General features: G+C 39.4%; 1 protein-coding gene across 11 annotated transcripts in view; it reads right to left on the bottom strand.

Annotated features, from left to right (window-relative positions):
- DMD (dystrophin) overlaps window positions 1-21,234 on the bottom strand; it is a 3,940,859-nt gene that overhangs the window by 977,128 nt on the left and 2,942,497 nt on the right. For all 11 annotated transcript variants that reach the window (XM_073664716.1, XM_073664719.1, XM_073664714.1 and 8 more), the window contains one exon: window positions 11,706-11,895. In XM_073664716.1, coding sequence (XP_073520817.1) covers window positions 11,706-11,895 — 190 coding nt within the window. The remainder of the gene's footprint in view (window positions 1-11,705; window positions 11,896-21,234) is intronic.

The following is a 21,234-nucleotide window of genomic DNA, read 5'->3' as shown; positions in this document are numbered from 1 at the left end:
GGGGAGCTGTTCCATCCTAGCTGCCCTATCAACTGCCTCAGAGGTCTGCAGCAGCGCTGGTACAAATTACCAGAAACCACAGGTGGCGTCACGATCAAACTACAAATCCCATATAAACTATCCCCTTTTTGTTGACCACCCTGGGCCATGGACCGGGCCAGCCACTGTGACATATCCCCCCCCCCAGCATCCATAGGCCCGGACACCGAGTACCCCACTGCCCTGGGGGCGTGTCACTTACATTCTACAAGATTGTTATAACTCTAAGGTGGTATAGGGGCATGGGCACTATAATTGTGAAGGGAAAAGTGGATGGGGTTATTATTATTATTATAATAAGGGTGTACAGGGGGGCATTATTATTGTAGGGGGCTGTATTGCTATAAGGAGGCTCAGATGGGCTACTGTAACTGTGTGGGTCACAAAAGGATGATACTATTACTGTGTACGGGTACAAACAGGGCATTATTAGTGTCTAGGGCACTAGTTCTAGCACTCTTTTGTGTACAGATAGGGGAATGAGAGGAGCGTGCTGGAAAAGCGAAAAAGATATCTGTGTCTTATATGGGAAAAGTGTTCATGGCGGTCTAAGCCAAATGGAAAAGAAGAGGTAAAGTGAATGACTGCGATCAGCAACAATGTCACCAATGAGTCACTAGAATTATCTGCATACAGCTATATACAGTACAGACCAAAAGTTTGGACACACCTTCTCATTTAAAGATTTTTCTGTATTTTCATGACTATGAAAATTGTACATTCACACTGTAGGCATCAAAACTATGAATTAACACATGTGGAATTATACACTTAACAAAAAAGTGTGAAACAACTGAAAATATGTCTTATATTCTAGGTTCTTCAAAGTAGCCACCTTTTGCTTTGATGACTGCTTTGCACACTCTTGGCATTCTCTTGATAAGCTTCAAGAGGTAGTCATCGGAAATGGTTTTCACTTCACAGGTGTGCCCGGTCAGGTTTAATAAGTGGGATTTCTTGCCTTATAAATGGGGTTGGGACCATCAGTTGTGTTGTGCAAAAGTCAGGTGGATTCACAGCTGATAGTCCTACTGAATAGACTGTTAGAATTTGTATTATGGCAAGAAAAAAGCAGCTAAGTAAAGAAAAACGAGTGGCCATCATTACTTTAACAAATGAAGGTCAGTCAGTGCAAAAAATTGGGAAAACTTTGAAAGTGTCCCCAAGTGCAGCTGCAAAAATCATCAAGCGCTACAAAGAAACTGGCTCACATGAGGACCGCCCCAGAAAAGGAAGACCAAGAGTCACCTCTGCTTCTGAGGATAAGTTTATCCGAGTCACCAGCCTCAGAAATCGCAGGTTAACAGCAGCTCAGATTAGAGACCAGGTCAATGCCACACAGAGTTCTAGTAGCAGACACATCTCTACAACAACTGTTAAGAGGAGACTTTGTGCAGCAGGCCTTCATGGTAAAATAGCTGCTAGGAAACCACTGCTAAGGACAGGCAACAAGCAGAAGAGACTTGTTTGGGCTAAAGAACACAAGGAATGGACATTAGACCAGTGGAAATCTGTGCTTTGGTCTGATGAGTCCAAATTTGAGATCTTTGGTTCCAACCACCGTGTCTTTGTACGACGCAGAAAAGGTGAACGGATGGACTCCACATGCCTGGTTCCCACCGTGAAGCATGGAGGAGGAGGTGTGATGGTGTGGGGGTGCTTTGCTGGTGACACTGTTGGGGATGTATTCAAAATTGAAGGCATACTGAACCAGCATGGCTACCACAGCATCTTGCAACGGCATGCTATCCCATCCGGTTTGCGTTTAGTTGGACCATCATTTATTTTTCAACAGGACAATGGCCACAAACACACCTCCAGGCTGTGTAAGGGCTATTTGACCAAGGAGGAGAGTGATGGGGTGCTACGCCAGATGACCTGGCCTCCAAAGTTACCAGACCTGAACCCAATCGAGATGTTTTGGGGTGAGCTGGACCGCAGAGTGAAGGCAAAAGGGCCAACAAGTGCTAAGCATCTGTGGGAACTCCTTCAAGATTGTTGGAAGACCATTTCCGGTGACTTCCTCTTGAAGCTCATCAAGAGAATGCCAAGAGTGTGCAAAGCAGTCATCAAAGCAAAAGGTGGATATTTTGAAGAACCTAGAATATAAGACATATTGTCAGTTGTTTCACACTTTTTTGTTAAGTATATAATTCCACATGTGTTAATTCATAGTTTTGCTGCCTTCAGTGTGAATGTACAATTTTCAAAGTCATGAAAATACATAAAAATCTTTAAATGAGAAGGTGTGTCCAAACTTTTGGTCTGTACTGTATGTTCTGCACATCACTGGTGTAGAACTGATATAATGATAGTATGGTCGCTGTATGGTGGTAATATCAGTCTTAATACAGTAGTTTTACAGAATGATCAGTGTGGTGGCATAATCATTACTGTACAGTTTATGGTAGTAATATATGGTTATGATCTGGCGGTATAATTTGTCTATTATAATGCAATATTGATGGTAATATTGGTACTTGTGCAGTCATGTTTGTTAAAGGGGTTGTCTAACTTTGATTACATTTTCAGCAAGCAGTGCAGCTTGTTGAATCCTAATGGTGTATAATGCACAAATCGTTAGGATTCGGCTCTGAATGCCAGCCCTAGAGTTAGTCCCATGACCACAAATATGCCAAGAAACCGGCAAGCGGAGCTGAATCCTAATAATGTGTTCATTATACACTGTTTGGATTCAGCAAGCTTCAATGCTTGCTGTAAGCTTACGCAGGGGTGGACAATCCCTTTATTGATCAATATGATGGGATTATTCTGTCACTATATAGTGGTGTTATGTAGTCATAGCATATCGGTATTATTTAATGTTAGATAAGAGTAATATTGGTTTTGCAGTAATATTTATTTTCTACAGCATCAGGCAGGGCCATACTTGTAATAGAGACCCCCATCTGGTGGAGGGGGGAGGGTGGGTGGCAGCATTGGCTTGGATGCTTTCAAATACCAGAGGTAAAGTTTAGTCCCAGTCCAACACTGGGTCAGGGCAATAAGTCAGAGCTATCATAATCTTTAGGACTCATTCCCATATTATTGTTTGTCATATGTGTGCTGTCAGTGTTTTCCACATAAAATAGACTGCTGCTGTTGGAGGCGGGTGCTGGATGTGAAGCGCAGCTGGCATCTGCCATGTATGGTGAGGGCTCAGCTCCTAAGCCCACTCCATATACTCGCACCTGACTTCTGATAAACATGTACGGCGGATGTGCGGAAGGGGTTAAAATAGTTTCCTAGACTGTCAAGTGATGGCCACTATTTTCAAATGCAAATTTTCAAACTTCACAAATAATTTCTATAACATTAGATATAAAGTCCCGAGCTGCAATATACAAAGTGAACATTAAGAAAGAAAATTAAAAAGGGGAAATGTCAGACTTTCAGACATCACAGGCATCAATCATTCTGATTTTATCAAAGCTATTTGTGCTGGGGTCTGCAGAGCACAAGGTGTTCCTCGGAGGATCATGTAAAATGTTCTGAAATATTATTAGACAGTATCATACATCTCAGTACATAGTGATATCTGGCCTTTCAGCATATAGGAGGAAGCCTGGCTTTGAAATTACGTCTTAGTGTGTGATTTTTCTAGAGTTGCACATTGATAAGCACCTCCAATAGAGATCTAAAGTAGCCATACTAATGTGCTGATAAATACTGAAGGCTACATTGGCAGCCATATAAAGTACTGCACCTACAGTGCTGGCCAAAAGTATTGGCACCCCTGCAATTCTGTCAGATAATACTCAGTTTCTTCCTGAAAATGATTGCAATCACAAATTCTTTGGTATTATTCTCTTCATTTAATTTGCTTGCAAGGAAAAAACACAAAAGAGAATGAAGCAAAAATCAAATCATTGATCATTTCACACAAAACTCCAAAAAAGGTCCGGACAAAAGTATTGGCACCCTCAGCCTAATACTTGGTTGCACAACCTTTAGCCAAAATAACTGCGAACAACCGCTTCCGGTAACCATCAATGAGTTTCTTACAATGCTTTGCTGGAATTGTAGACCATTCTTCTTTGGCAAACTGCTCCAGGTCCCTGATATTTGAAGGGTGCCTTCTCCAAACTGCCATTTTGAGATCTCTCCACAGGTGTTCTATGGGATTTAGGTCTGGACTCATTGCTAGCCACCTTAGAAGTCTCCAGTGCTTTCTCTAAAACCATTTTATAGTGCTTTTGGAAGTGTGTTTTGGGTCATTGTCCTGCTGGAAGACCCATGACCTCTGAAGGAGACCCAGCTTTCTCACACTGGGCCCTACATTATGCTGCAAAATTTGTTGGTAGTCTTCAGACTTCATAATGCCATGCACACGGTCAAGCAGTCCAGTGCCAGAGGCAGCAAAGCAACCTCAAAACATTAGGGAACCTCCGCCATGTTTGACTGTAGGGACCGTGTTCTTGTCTTTGAATACCTCTTTTTTTTTTCCTGTACACTCTATGTTGATGCTTTTTCCCAAAAAGCTCTACTTTTGTCTCATCTGACCAGAGAGCATTCTTCCAAAACGTTTTAGGCTTTCTCAGGTAAGTTTTGGCAAACTCCAGCCTGGCTTTTTTATGTCTTGGGGTAAGAAGTGGGGTCTTCCTGGGTATCCTACCATACAGTCCCTTTTCATTCAGATGCCGACGGATAGTACGGGTTGACACTGTGGGACCCTCGGACTGCAGGGCAGCTTGAACTTGTTTGGATGTTAGTCGAGGTTCTTTATCCACCATCCGCACAATCTTGCGTTGAAATCTCTCGTCAATTTTGCTTTTCCGTCCACATCTAGGGAGGTTAGCCACAGTGCCATGGGCTTTAAACTTCTTGAAGACACTGCGCACGGAAGACACAGGAACATTCAGGTCTTTGGAGATGCACTTGTAGCCTTGAGATTGCTCATGCTTCCTCATAATTTGGTTTCTCAAGTCCTCAGACAGTTCTTTGGTCTTCTTTCTTTTCTCCATGCTCAATGTGGTACACACAAGGACACAGGACAGAGGTTGAGTCAACTTTAATCCATGTTAACTGGCTGCAAGTGTGATTTAGTTATTGCCAACACCTGTTAGGTGCCACAGGTAAGTTACAGGTGCTGTTAATTACACGAATTAGAGAAGCATCACATGATTTTTCAAAGGGTGCCAATACTTTTGTCCACCCCCCTTTTTTAGGTTTGGTGTGGAATTATATCCAATTTGGCTTTAGGACAATTCTTTTTGTGTTTTTTCCATTGAAGACAAATTAAATGAAGATAATAATACCAAAGAATTTTTGATTGCAATCATTTTCAGGAAGAAACTGAGTATTATCTGACAGAATTGCAGGGGTGCCAATACTTTTGGCCAGCACTGTATATAGTCATTGTATCTATAGCAGTTATGTATCCACATAATTAAAGACATTTCTCTATACTTTCTGAGACACTTCTGAAGTAACAGTAACAAAAAAATAGTATTAACATTTTATCTAGATGGAAAAAAAATTCAATTAAAAGGACTTCCCAAAGCTCAAACCAAAATCTAGATCCCTTTAAAAGTATAGTCTCAATATATTTAATGGGTAAGATTGCAAAATGCTTGTAAAAATAAGGCAGCTTCATAATTTCTTTGTTAAAAAGATTTTTTATTTTATTGGTTAATGCTCGTTGCCTATCGGCTCCCACTGCAATCTAGTTCTGGTGGCCAGTTTACTAGACAAAGGGAACTGCTTGTCGATAGAGCTTGTAATCACTGCTCTGAAGATGTACTGCTGCAGAGCACTGTTAGCTCCTGAATCCGCTCAGTTTCAGTGCCACGGCACTCCTCAGACACAGAACTGCCTCTGCTTGCAGCTTTGGAGAGCGTGCAATTCTGGCCAGAGGAGCAAACATCTAGCTGGCCTGAACTGTCAATAAATCAGAAGCATACTAGCATTAAAGGGGTATTCTCATCTCCAAAATCCTATCCCAATATGGTTTAATAATAATAATATAAGCAAATACCTCCAATTAGAAAAGTAGTATAGTTCTTCGGATTAGCTATGTCACTTACCCCATGTACAGGCCATTGCAGTAGCTTAGGTATCCATGGTTGGAGGTATTTGATATTATTATCATTATTACACCTACTACATATTGGGAAAGGACCTTTGAGATGGGAATATCCCTTTAAGGAAGCAGGAAGCTAGGAGACAGGGGATTACTTCTTTCCTGAATGAACATGAATCAACCCCTGTAATACTCGCTATGCACAACCCCTGTGTTTGGTTTGTTACAGTATGGTTTGGTTTGTTAACCCTTTTAAGGATCAGGCGATTTTTTCATTTTTTCCTTCCTTTCTCCCAACAGCCATACATTATATTGTTTCTCTACGCCAATGTGGCAATATAGGGGCATGCATTTTGCTTGATAAAGTTTAGATCTAGTTGCCACCAAAATAATGTTTTTAAAGACAGGGAAAATATTCCAAATACACAAAAATGGTGAAAAAAAACATTCTCTACTGTTTTTTTTAGATTTTATTTTTATGCTTACTGTGAAATGAAGATGACCTAGAAACATGATCCTCCAGGTCAGTACAGTTAAAGTAATACCAAACATAATTTTTTTTTCTGGGACCTGTAATGTTTTTTTTTTAATTTTTCCATTCTTTCTTGTCACTATTTGCACTTTTAAACTTATAGTTTTTATAAAAATATTTTCAAATAGTTTTTTGCACTTTTTATTAGTCTCCTATCGGACTTGATCACTGATTGCCCATACAATACACTGTAATACTTTGGTATTGCAGTGTATTGTAAAATTACTCATCTTCTATGAAGCCCAGCCATATACTTGGCTTCGTAAGAATAATACTGACAGATACAAAGGCCATGACAACCTATTCTGGAATCATATTTTGTGGGGGCCAATGTGCTCCGAACTGATGGTGGCCCTTTTAGATACGTTTTAACTGCTAATGTCATACTTCATAGTGGCATTTAAAAAATTAAACTGATGCGATCTGAGCTAACTCCATTTTGCACCAGTTTTATCTTGCAGTCCGCACAAAAGTTGTAAAGAGAGGACTCAACTCTTGAGCTTGTTCCATATTGTGATAGCATACATATATGGCAGCCATCGCTAAAGGGTAGAAATTTGCATCATGTCTTGTTTGTTATAGAGTTTTGCTGCTCATTTAACCCATTACCATATCTAAGTAATATGACATTATATTCTGAGAAGAAGAATCCCTTTGAATTGAATGTGCATTTAATCCTGATTTAAGTTAATTCGATTTTTTGATGGCTTCAATAAAGTTATGTGTAAACACATGCAAAAAAGAACCATGTATTTAGATCCATCTTTCCTATGGGAATAGTGCAACAATATTGGATAGCGTAAACGGCAGTTCACCAATATACTGTAATAAGGTCCCTAGAATACCATTTATATTGTTCTAGGCAGGGGTTACACAAGACGGCACAATGTACGTACCTGTAGTTTGTGGATATTTGGCACACTATGCTCAACACTCCATTGTATAAACTCAATTCCTGAGCTTACGCTCTTTACTCATCTTTAAAGTGTAAAAACATAATACTATTATTTGCTTTTATAAAGTATGAAGCCTAGGCTTCGATTTTCAGTATATTTTCTATTGAAAACAGGAGACATGAAATTCTCATTAAACCAGACAAGAGTGAGATTTTTGGATCAAGGTGCAATTGTACAGTGAACACCTGAGCATCCAGAACTATAAGAAGCTAATAAACATTCTGCCTGACCACAAAGCTGTCAGATAATTGCATCCTCAGTTGAATTAAGGTCTATGGTAGACCATTCCACCGGACGCCAGAACATGGTGATGAAGACAAATGAATAAAGCACTGGATGCAACACCGTATATGCAAACACCTCCATTCTACTTTAACGCAGGTGATGGATCATCTTCCTACCACAATATGTTGCAGCATGAGACAACATTTCATCTTCTCATTTTCAAGAATTAAATTAGGGAAAACTAATTTCTTCCTTCCAGAAGAAAACAATTGACTGGAAATTGTATAATCACTAACTATGACAAATTTATTCAGCAGTTGTTTTTTTTTTAATGCAGTTGGCGCATTGAAGCATTAAACCACAAAATTCAGAGAACTGTCAGCTCCACACTTTCAAATGAGGATGGGACTTTGAGACAGCCCCTTTTAATAAATTAGATTAATTTTATCTGGAGCATACTGTAATTATGGCAAGATTTGAAATTAAAATCTGTGAAATAAAGTCAACAAATTTCTAAAAATATTACTGTGATGTATAACTTAATTCGACTAATATATGTGTTCATGTGCTATAAGTGTATAAATCAAATGCCTAACATAGTGTGACAAGGAGCTGGCATATTTGCAGAACCATAAAAACTAGTATCAGTTCCCATCATTATATTCCGCAGCCTTTATAATCTTGTTATACAGTAACATTCTATTAATTCGGCATTAAAGGGGCTGCATTATCAGACAGTTTTCCGGTAAAGCTGGCCATAGACATGACATTTTGTTAAAAATTCAACTACTTTGATGACATTTTCCTCTGATGACAGTTCAGCTGTCCCCCACACATAAGGTTGTCAGCAGATCCCATTGAAATTCACCATTGTTTCCCCTTGAGTAAAGTGAAGCCAGGTATCTGACATTAACATCTGCCTTTCTCCATAAAATAACATGCTCTTTAGCAAAGAATGACCCAGGAGAATACAAAAATCAATAAATGACAGCTTTCTGATGTCTATGACCATCATGATGGCAACCATATGGACATCAAGGAGGTCCCATACTCAGGCCCCCAACTATAAGCCCGAACAGAGAGCAGATCATACTCTGTCAGACACAGCTTATATTTGCATTTTGAAGTCAGACATTTGTTTGGGGGCGATTGCAGGAGAAATGTCTGGACAGATGTGGCTTCCATGAGCACTTACAACTGGGCAAGACCTGAAAGTCCTGAAAATCACATACTGATGATCATCTGGCAGAGGGTTGCCTTTGGGAGACAAGTTCTCCAAGAATTTAGACCCTTCCAAAAACTCTGCAATGCACTAAAACAAGCATGATACTATCCATTGTCTTTTCTTTTTGAAGGAAGTATGGTCTTAGCCTTCTAGGTCTAATTTTACACGATTCCAGATTAAGACGATCCTGTACAGGAAGTCAATGCTGAACTTCCATAATTACTTGTTTATTAGGTGCCAGGTTGGACTTCTGCTATCCTTATTGATGATTTATATTTTATATTTAATTGTACTCCGTTAAATCACAATTTATGTTTTGTAAAAATATATATTGTTTTTTTTCCAGACTAATTTACTTTAATGGACATGGACATGGAAGGGTGCAATGCTAGGAGACAAGTATGGCACATCATCTTATGCGCTCCTCAGCACTCCATTATGGCTCCATCTTGGATTTTCCATGATGAATCTTATGACCCAGAGGGGAAATGATTTGGGAACCAAAATGATTTCCAAATAAGTCACTGGAAATAGTGGCACCCTGATTTTTTTTTGCATGGGCATACTTGCACAAACACATGGGAGCAATAAGTCACTATACCAATAAGTATAGCTGTGTGTATTGATTTGGAATGAGTTTTTTTTTTGTTTTATTTGTGGGGATAACTGTTTTACAGGTATAAGAGCAGGGTCCTCCTACAGAATTGTTGGTACAACCAATGAGGAATAGTTCTATATATCGATTTTTAGAGTGCCAACTTCCGTTGAGCTATAGGGACATTGGTTATTGAAAGGAAAGCTTAGGATCAATTTTTCTTTAGTTCACCCATTGGGTTTCCCCCGCTTAGACTATTTTTTCTTCTCACCCAGGACCCTATTGTGTATTACTGTACATTGTGGTTACCAAACAATAAAGATTCACACCACATTTGCACATTTGTTTTTTATTCTTTTTTAAGACCATGGTGATACAGACTTAGAGGCACACAGTATGTCATAATTTAATAGAGACGTGGGATTAGTGGCGTATCTTCAGACGTGGTAATCACACACATTACATCCACTTACATAATTTATGTATCTTTTTATGTATTTATTTTAGACCTTATTAACTTGTGAGATATACAATTTAATTATTATAGTACAATATATTTTAGAGATTTTTTCTGATCTTTCAGGTATTTTGGGCTTAATAAAATTTTTTCTATGGGGTTTCATTAAAAATGTTTGCGCCATTTAGCTTATACAGGCTCTTGATTTTCCTGCACATTACAGGCTGCAGAATGAACCAGACTGGGAGTTTGTAACTTTTTTAGATATCTTTTATACAACTCTTCCCAGCTATTTTAAGATAACATCAATGTTCAGCTCATCTTGATGTAGTGTGTGATCACAAAAGAGCACAGAGGAGTTCAGAAACCAGTTAAAAGAGTTCCAAGCTTCTTGTCAGCTCTCTCACAGATTTTCAGTTAACTCATTTGGCTGCCAGCAATGTATAGGGAAACAAGAGCCTGTAAGAGTCAAACAATGCAGAATTTGCAATAAAACCTAGCGGCAAAAATATGATATATATTGCAAAACCCATGTATTTAAAGGGGCTATTTGGCAACAATTTATTTTTTTCATGGGCCTAAAGACTTACAGGGAGGTAGTTGCTAATTTGCGCAGATCTCTGGTCACGGATCGCTCATGCCGATGACTTTGTGACCGGTGGTGATTTCACAGTGACAGAGCAGCTGCTTCTCTTCTGCTCTGCTCTGTTTATGGGATAGGACGTGACTGCCAATGTCAATGTGATCAACAACCAACCCCTCGCTACCTAACTGCAGGAGCTGGCTGTCAATCAGTATGATGTCGGCAGTCATGCCCAGTCAACAAAGCAGCCTGTAACAGGAAAAGCTACTCTGTTGATATGACGTCAAGGGAAGCAGCAGAATTACTGACAGGAGCAGACTGTGATCACTCTGAGCCGGCGCCCGACAGAACAGACAGGTAGTTAGCAACTACTTGCCTATCAGTAGAGATGGGTGACCTGGAACAAAGACTTTCTTATGAAGTCCGTTGCAGTGTTCAGAGTAAGTTTGTGGTCGAGGAGAAAGAGAGGTTTTTTTGTCTTACAAGTTCGGGTCTCCATTATTTTCTATGGGGTTTGGGTTCTGGTGGAAGTTCGGGTACTATTCTGGTACACGAACCAAACTTTCTCTAAAGTTTGGGTCCGGTACCAGAACTCAAATTTCCAGCGGTCCGCCCATCCCTACCTATCAGTTCTTAGCCCAATAAAAAGAAAATTAATAGTCCTGGATGACCCCTTTGAGCAAAACAATTGTTTCTGAAGGTATCCATATCCTAAATGAGAGTTTAAATCAATGATTTAGGCAAAACATTTAAAAATTCTTGCATTAAAAAAGGAGGCGAAAACATGATGCCTAATTGTCTGTTATTACGCTCCATCGCTTTTGCTCTCTTCTTATAGTTGTCTGACTATGGATTACTTCAATTATTGTCTATTTTTTTTCTTTTATATGATTTAAAATAAAAATGAAAATGCTGTGTTATGCAGTTCTCAAACTTGACACGTCATAGCGGTACAAGAAAACCTCCAACATTGTTTAATAAATGTGTTCTTCTTTCTCACGGTAACAGCTTCTACATGCTACATACCATTTATTAATATGAAATAAAAATAGCAAACTGTTCTCTTCATACCTGCCACTGCGTCATCAATTCTTTAAGGCCTTGTGGGTCTTCCAGGATCCCGTCTTTATGTTTAGCATCTTGCAGGACATTAGCCTTAGCCTCTGATTCTGAGAGCCATGCAAGAAACTTTTCCAAATCTAAGTAAAATTGTTGCAACAGTCGTAATGCCGCTTCAAGTGCACCATCACGGTCATTAACCCTGTAAAAGAAATTGCATATTGCCCAATGTCAAGATGATCCTACAATAATTTTATTTAAAGTATTTGGGTCATCATAATAAATGATTAACATCTACAAAATTATTTTTTAATGGCAGCAACATTCGATCTGTTTCAATAATTTGCTCACATTTAGGTGATAAATGAAGACAAAACTGGTAAATTAAGATCGGTTGATAAAACCAAACTTCATATTCTATTTTATTAGCGATCTTTAAAGATGATCAAATTTATTAAGGTGAATGAAATTCTCCTTGAATTAAAAAAAAATGTTTTCTCCAGCCGGCTGCCATTTTGCTTAAATGTAGATGACCGGGAGTTAAAAAAATTAATACTCACCTAACCACTCACCTGTCCTGCCACCATTGCCGCTTCCCACCATATGGTCATGCAGGCAGTCCAACCTTTTCTATGCACCTTCCTTTTCTTTCCATTATCCTTATCAGCCTTCTTCACTCTGTATAGGGACGTCTGGTGCAAGTAAGCCTCAAATGTCGCAGCGCACATCATGACATCACACGTGATATTATGGCACGGGTCGCTGTGATGTCACGATGTGTGCCACAACTTGTGAGGCCTAAAACAGTGCAGGACACATTATTGCAGAGTGAATATGAAGTCAGAAAAAGAAGACCATCGTGCACAGAGGACGACACAATGGTCGGCAGTGGCGGAGGCAAGACAGTTGAGCAGCAAAGTAATTAGTCATTTTTCATTTATTTATTTTTTAAAGCATGCAGTTTTTATTAGGAACATTTAATTAGCATTGAATAAATTTGAGAGTAATTGAATTTCCCTGCAAAATTCAAGCAATATGCCAAATTCAAATGATCTCTAGTGACCCCCAGATTTGCTAATCTCTCTAGTGATATCTGCTTAGGCACCCTTGGAAAGATTTATGACATCTAACCAGCAGCACTTAATCACTTCAACCAGATTTCATAATAAAAGCTGCATTGTTTTAACATTGAATAGGTAGTGCCTTCATATCTGATGAGGCTGATGTACTTATTTTGAAAATCTGTATTAGAATGGTTATATAATCCTTTTTTGAAAGTTTCCCATGCGTAACATATAAATGAGTCCTATTTGAGCTAGAACTGAACTCATAAAATGCTCATTTTAATATCAGGTATTAAAGCTTTGAAAAAGGATTATTCAAACATGGATTTTCAAAGTACACCATTGGGTCTAAGATCTACTTAATAATGTATACTTTTTGTCTTTGTGATAGATTCCTTTTATTTCAGCAGTAAACATTTATCACTTATCTAAAGATGATAGTCTAGCCACACCTTGAAGGGATTTTCTGGTCCAAATCGATAAGTCTGCAGTCACTCTGTGTGACTGTAGACTTATGAATTCCCCCAGCGCTGAGTGGATTTGCCGGTTTCTGAGTGGGTACGTATGCGTTATACATACTCCCGGCCAGAGCCTGTCCAGTGGGCACGGCCTCGCTCCATACACTTGTACGGAGCGAGAAACCAGACAATGTGAACTGAGGTCTAAGATGGCAGACATACAAGAAACAGAGGCATGTTCACACTAGCAAAAAAGAAGCAAGACAAAAATATATCTCATACCCTACCATAATTATATATAAATGTAAAGCAAAGTTGCATAATAAATATAGGGTACTTAGTGAACTATTTTTGATCAAAAAAAGTATACAAGCCGTCCCACCAGCGGCAAGGTGACCCTAAATTGGGACGGTACCTATACTGCCTATATTAAAAACCTTACTGTATATCAAAGTTGAAGTAATGCATATAAAAGGGTAGACAAATAGGACCAGGTCCCAACTCCAGACCACCTAGGCCCGTGGTAAGCTACATATATACCAATCAGCTCAACAAAGGGCATGCCACACCCTTAAATTGCACAGAATGCAAACAAGTCAAAAAACCAGACAATGTGAACTGAGGTCTAAGATGGCAGACATACAAGAAACAGAGGCATGTTCACACTAGCAAAAAAGAAGCAAGACAAAAATATATCTCATACCCTACCATAATTATATATAAATGTAAAGCAAAGTTGCATAATAAATATAGGGTACTTAGTGAACTATTTTTGATCAAAAAAAGTATACAAGCCGTCCCACCAGCGGCAAGGTGACCCTAAATTGGGACGGTACCTATACTGCCTATATTAAAAACCTTACTGTATATCAAAGTTGAAGTAATGCATATAAAAGGGTAGACAAATAGGACCAGGTCCCAACTCCAGACCACCTAGGCCCGTGGTAAGCTACATATATACCAATCAGCTCAACAAAGGGCATGCCACACCCTTAAATTGCACAGAATGCAAACAAGTCAAAAAACCAGACAATGTGAACTGAGGTCTAAGATGGCAGACATACAAGAAACAGAGGCATGTTCACACTAGCAAAAAAGAAGCAAGACAAAAATATATCTCATACCCTACCATAATTATATATAAATGTAAAGCAAAGTTGCATAATAAATATAGGGTACTTAGTGAACTATTTTTGATCAAAAAAAGTATACAAGCCGTCCCACCAGCGGCAAGGTGACCCTAAATTGGGACGGTACCTATACTGCCTATATTAAAAACCTTACTGTATATCAAAGTTGAAGTAATGCATATAAAAGGGTAGACAAATAGGACCAGGTCCCAACTCCAGACCACCTAGGCCCGTGGTAAGCTACATATATACCAATCAGCTCAACAAAGGGCATGCCACACCCTTAAATTGCACAGAATGCAAACAAGTCAAAAAACCAGACAATGTGAACTGAGGTCTAAGATGGCAGACATACAAGAAACAGAGGCATGTTCACACTAGCAAAAAAGAAGCAAGACAAAAATATATCTCATACCCTACCATAATTATATATAAATGTAAAGCAAAGTTGCATAATAAATATAGGGTACTTAGTGAACTATTTTTGATCAAAAAAAGTATACAAGCCGTCCCACCAGCGGCAAGGTGACCCTAAATTGGGACGGTACCTATACTGCCTATATTAAAAACCTTACTGTATATCAAAGTTGAAGTAATGCATATAAAAGGGTAGACAAATAGGACCAGGTCCCAACTCCAGACCACCTAGGCCCGTGGTAAGCTACATATATACCAATCAGCTCAACAAAGGGCATGCCACACCCTTAAATTGCACAGAATGCAAACAAGTCAAAAAACCAGACAATGTGAACTGAGGTCTAAGATGGCAGACATACAAGAAACAGAGGCATGTTCACACTAGCAAAAAAGAAGCAAGACAAAAATATATCTCATACCCTACCATAATTATATATAAATGTAAAGCAAAGTTGCATAATAAATATAGGGTACTTAGTGAACTATTTTTGATCAAAAAAAGTATACAAGCCGTCCCACCAGCGGCAAGGTGACCCTAAATTGGGACGGTACCTATACTGCCTATATTAAAAACCTTACTGTATATCAAAGTACCACGGGCCTAGGTGGTCTGGAGTTGGGACCTGGTCCTATTTGTCTACCCTTTTATATGCATTACTTCAAGTTTGATATACAGTAAGGTTTTTAATATAGGCAGTATAGGTACCGTCCCAATTTAGGGTCACCTTGCCGCTGGTGGGACGGCTTGTATACTTTTTTTGATCAAAAATAGTTCACTAAGTACCCTATATTTATTATGCAACTTTGCTTTACATTTATATATAATTATGGTAGGGTATGAGATATATTTTTGTCTTGCTTCTTTTTTGCTAGTGTGAACATGCCTCTGTTTCTTGTATGTCTGCCATCTTAGACCTCAGTTCACATTGTCTGGTTTTTTGACTTGTTTGCATTCTGTGCAATTTAAGGGTGTGGCATGCCCTTTGTTGAGCTGATTGGTATATATGTAGCTTACCACGGGCCTAGGTGGTCTGGAGTTGGGACCTGGTCCTATTTGTCTACCCTTTTATATGCATTACTTCAACTTTGATATACAGTAAGGTTTTTAATATAGGCAGTATAGGTACCGTCCCAATTTAGGGTCACCTTGCCGCTGGTGGGACGGCTTGTATACTTTTTTTGATCAAAAATAGTTCACTAAGTACCCTATATTTATTATGCAACTTTGCTTTACATTTATATATAATTATGGTAGGGTATGAGATATATTTTTGTCTTGCTTCTTTTTTGCTAGTGTGAACATGCCTCTGTTTCTTGTATGTCTGCCATCTTAGACCTCAGTTCACATTGTCTGGTTTTTTGACTTGTTTGCATTCTGTGCAATTTAAGGGTGTGGCATGCCCTTTGTTGAGCTGATTGGTATATATGTAGCTTACCACGGGCCTAGGTGGTCTGGAGTTGGGACCTGGTCCTATTTGTCTACCCTTTTATATGCATTACTTCAACTTTGATATACAGTAAGGTTTTTAATATAGGCAGTATAGGTACCGTCCCAATTTAGGGTCACCTTGCCGCTGGTGGGACGGCTTGTATACTTTTTTTGATCAAAAATAGTTCACTAAGTACCCTATATTTATTATGCAACTTTGCTTTACATTTATATATAATTATGGTAGGGTATGAGATATATTTTTGTCTTGCTTCTTTTTTGCTTGTACGGAGCGAGGCTGTGTCTTCTAGTTGGCCACGCCCAATGGACAGCTGCGTCACTAGTCAAGGCACGCCTTCGTTCTATACAAGTGTATGGAGCGAGGCTGCACCCACCAAACGGGCACTGGCCGAGAGTATGTTTAACGCATACATACCCACAGGTCCCTGCACAGAAATCAGCGATTCCACGCAGCACACAGTGGACTGCAGACTTATCAATTTGGACCGGACAACCCCTTTAAGAACAGTTAATTTAACTTTCATGATTGGATGGGGTAGACAGCATGTATATTAGGCCTCCATTGCATGCAAACTCTTTCACACTATGGTCAGGTTGTTAATGAAGCTAGTTTTTCCAGAGATCAGTTGGAGTTCCAAGTGTTGGACTCCCACTGATATTAGATTTATCCTCTATCAAGTGATAAATGTTTCTTATTGAGATAATCAGTGAGTTTCTAAACTTTATAAAACCAATTCCACTTAGGCATATTGAAAATTTAAGAAGGTTCATATGGATCAATACAGTTGTATATATGTAGCTGCCTAAAATATTCAACTAAGTTATATTTTATCTCATTATAAAACATTATTATTACACATTTACATGTCTACTTAAGTGGGTTTTCTCCTAAATTATTGCGTAATGACCCACGGTGGTGAACTAAAAACAAAAAACCTGTAATCAACACCTGGACTGGTGACGCTCCTCTCCATTAATTTAGGTAATCCCTGCCGATATCCTGGCATAAACCATAATATGTGGTGGCTGCAGCCAGTCAGTGGCTGCTGATGGGTTGCAACCTAAATATTCTATTTGAACAGAACCTTGTTTCAGAGAATATGAATGATAACAAAAAAACTTTTTCTCCACTCATGGTTATTGGTTGGGTGAAGCCATTTTTTGTCAAACTACTCTGTTTTCTCTTTTTAAATCTTAATGACAACCAAAAACATCCAAATGACCCTGATCAAAAGTTCACATACCCTGGTGATTTTGGCCTGATAACATACACAGAATTTGACACAAATGGGTTTAAATGGCTGCTAAAGGTAACATCCTCACCGGTGACCTGTTTGCTTGTAATCAGTGTGTGTGCATAAGAGCTGAGTGAGTTTCTGGGATCCAGACAGACTCTAGCGTCTTTCACCCAGCCACTGATATTTCTGGATTGTGAGTAATGGGGAAAGCAAAAGTATTGTCAACGGATCTACGGGAAAAGGTAGTTGAAGTGTATAACACAGGAAAGAGTTGCAAAAAAATATCCAAAGACTTGATAATGCCAGTCAGCAGCATTCAAACTGTGATTAACAAATGGAAAATCTGGGGCTCTGTAAAACCAAACCACGGTCAGGTAGACCAACAATAATTTTGGCCACAACTACAAGGAAAATAGTTCGAGATGCAAAGAAAAACTCACAAATAACATCAGCTGAAATTCTGGACTCTCTGAAAACTAGCGGTGTGACTGTTTCAAGATGCACAATAAGGAGGCACTTGAAGAGAAATGGGCTGTATGGTCGAGTCGCCAGAAGAAAGCCATTACTGCGCAAATGACACAAAGTATCTTGCCTACAATATGTCAAACAGCACAGAGATAAGAATCAAAACTTCTGGAACAAGGTCATTTAGAGTGATCAGACCAAAATGTAACTTTTTGGCCACAACCATAAATGTTACATTTGCAGAGAAGTCAACAAGGCCTATAATGAAAGGAACACCATTCCTATAGTAAAGCATAGAGGTGGATCGCTGTTGTTTTGGGGATGTGTGAGCTACAAAGGCACAGGAAACTTAGTAAAAGTTGAAGGAAAGATGAATGAAGCACTTTATCAGCAAATACTGGAGGCAAATTTGCACTCATCAGCCCGAAATCTGCACATGGGCTGTACTTGGACGTTCAAACATGACAACGATCCAAAACACAAGGCCAAATCGACCTGCCATCAGCTACAGCAGAACAAAGTGATGGTTCTGGAGTGACCATCTCAGTCTCCTGACCTCAATGTCATTGAGCCACTCTGGGGAGATCTCAAGCGCTCAGTTCATGCTAGACAGCCCAGGAATTTAGAGGAACTGGAGGCTTTTTGCCAAGAAGAATGGGCAGTTTACCAGCTGAGAAATAAAGAGCCTCATCCACAACTACCACAAAAGACTTCAAGCTGTCATTGATGTTAGAGGGGGCAATACATGGTATTAAGAACTGGGGTATGTGAACTTTTGATCAGGGTCATTTGGATGTTTTTGGTTGTCATTAAGATTTAAAAAGAGAAAACACAGTAGTTTGACAATAAATGGCTTCAGACCAACCATGAGTGGAGAAAAAGTTTTTTTGTTATCATTCATATTCTCTGAAACAAGGTCAAGAAAGGAAAAATTCTGCCGGGGTATGTAAACTTTTGAGCACAACTGTATATTGTGTTTAGTTTCTTACGTGCAACTTTCTCAAGTACACACGTGGTCAAAATTGTTGGTACCCCTCGTTTAATGAAAGAAAAACCCACAATGGTCACAGAAGTAACTTGAATCTGAGAAAAGTAATAATAATTTAAAAATCTATGAAAATGAACAAATGAAAGTCAGACATTGCTTTTCAACTCTGCTTCCACAGAATGTTTAAACAAATTAAACTCATGAAATAGGCCTGGACAGAAATGATGGTACCCCTGAAAATAATGTGACAAAAGGGACATGTTAAATCAAGTTGTGTCCACTAATTAGCATCACAGGTGTCTGCAATCTTGTAATCAGTCAGTGGGCCTGTATATAGGGCTATAGATACTCAATGTGCTATTTGGTGACATGGTGTGTACCACACTCAACATGGACCAGAGGAAGCAAAGGAAAGAGTTGTCTTAGGAGATTAGAAAGAAAATTATAGACAAGCATGTTAAAGGTAAAGGTTATAAAACCATCTCCAAGCAGCTTGATGTCCTGTGACTATAGTTGCACATATTATTCAGAAATTTAAGATCCATGGGACTGTAGCCAACCTCCCTGGACGTGGCCGAAGGAGGAAAATTGATGACAAATAAAAGAGACGGATAATACAAATGGTAACAAAAGAGCCCAGAATAACTTCTAAAGAGATTAAAGGTCAACTTCAAGCTCAAGGAACATCAGTGTCAGATCGCCCCATCTGTCGTTGTTTGATCCACAGTGGACTTCATGTGAGACAACGAAAGAGAACACCATTGTTGAAAAAAAATCATAAAAAAGCCAGACTGGAATTTTCCAAACTACATGTTGACAAGCCACAAAGCTTCTGGGAGAATGTCCTATGGACAGATGAGACAAAAATGGAAGGTTTTGGCAAGACACATCAGCTCTATGTTCACAGATGGAAAAATGTAACATATCAAGAAAAGAACACTGTCCCTACTGTGAAGCATGGAGCAAGCTCTGTTATGTTATGGGGCTGCTTTGCTGCATCTGGCACAGGGTGTCTTGAATCTGTCCAGGGTACAATGAAATCTCAAGACTATCAAGGGATTCTAGAGAGAAATGTGCTGCCCAGTGTCAGAAAGCTTGGTCTCAGCCGCAGGTCATGGGTCTTGCAACAGGATAATGACCCAAAATACACAGCTAAAAACATCCAAGAATGGCTAAGAGGAAAACATTGGACTATTCTGAAGTGGCCTTCTATGAGCCCTGACCTAAATCCTATTGAGCATCTCTGGAAAAAGCTGAAACGTGCCGTCTGGAAAAGGCAACCTTCAAACATGAGACAACTGGAGCAGTTTGCTCATGAGGAGTGGCCAAAATACCTGTCGAGAGGTGCAGAAGTCTCATTGACAGTTACAGGAATCTCAAAAGGTTGTTCAACAAAATATTAAGTTAACAGTAGAGATGAGCGTTGTTCTACTCGAACTGTTCGCCAATCTCAAATTCGAGCTGTTTTGGGTGGTGTTCGAGCCGTTCGGCGAACACGAACGATTTGAGAAAAATTCGGCTGTTCAAGGTTATGTTCGATAACTGTTCGTGCACCAAAATCATAACTGGATTTTTTCTCAGTAATGATGAAAATTAATGTTAATACGCAGTTTGAGTGTACAGCGGGGTGGGGGGAGGGGCAGGGGATGGATCTCTGCAGGAATAATGAAGATCTCCATTTTTTTTTCTCTTTCCCGCATTTACAGTGGGGAGGTGCAATCTGTCAGCCTATCAGCAGCGCACACACGGAGCAAAGTGCTTTTTTCCACACAAGCAAGGGCATGTGTCCTTGGCAGTGTATGTCACATTTCCTTGCCCTATAAGACCAAGCCATTTTCCCCGTCGCCACCATTTTCTCACTGCTGCAGCTGCGTGTTAGACGGCACCGCTGTTGCTGTGTGCGCTATACCTTGTTAATTTCAAGCCAATTTTCGCACAAATCTACAGATAGCTTGGGAGTAGGGAATAGTTGTGATTGCAGTCCTTTTAAGGACTAGGTTACAGCATTTCCTACGACTTTTATCAGGCAGGTCTGTGCTCTTAAATAGATAGGTTGTGGGAGTAAAGACTAATTGTAATTGGAGTCCTTTTCAGGACTAGGTTACATCAGTTCCTATCAGTTTTTGCCAGGCAGGTCTGTGCCAGTGCTGTGCAAGTTTTTTTCACAGCATTTGGCTGAATCTAGCAAAGCTAATCCTTGCTGGCCTATTGCAGAGTGTGTTAGTCAGTCGAGTAGCCTATCTGTGCTGCAAGATATACCACCTGTGTATAGAATACCAATTTTTTTACTGCACCTAGTGAAGTAAAATCTTTTGGGCATAGCATCATTCT

The sequence above is a fragment of the Phyllobates terribilis genome, unplaced genomic scaffold, assembly GCF_046119375.1.
Source record: "Phyllobates terribilis strain yellow unplaced genomic scaffold, ASM4611937v1 Scaffold_2__4_contigs__length_985480577, whole genome shotgun sequence".
NCBI lineage: Eukaryota > Metazoa > Chordata > Amphibia > Anura > Dendrobatidae > Phyllobates > Phyllobates terribilis.
This window is presented reverse-complemented; position numbering and strand designations above follow the sequence as displayed.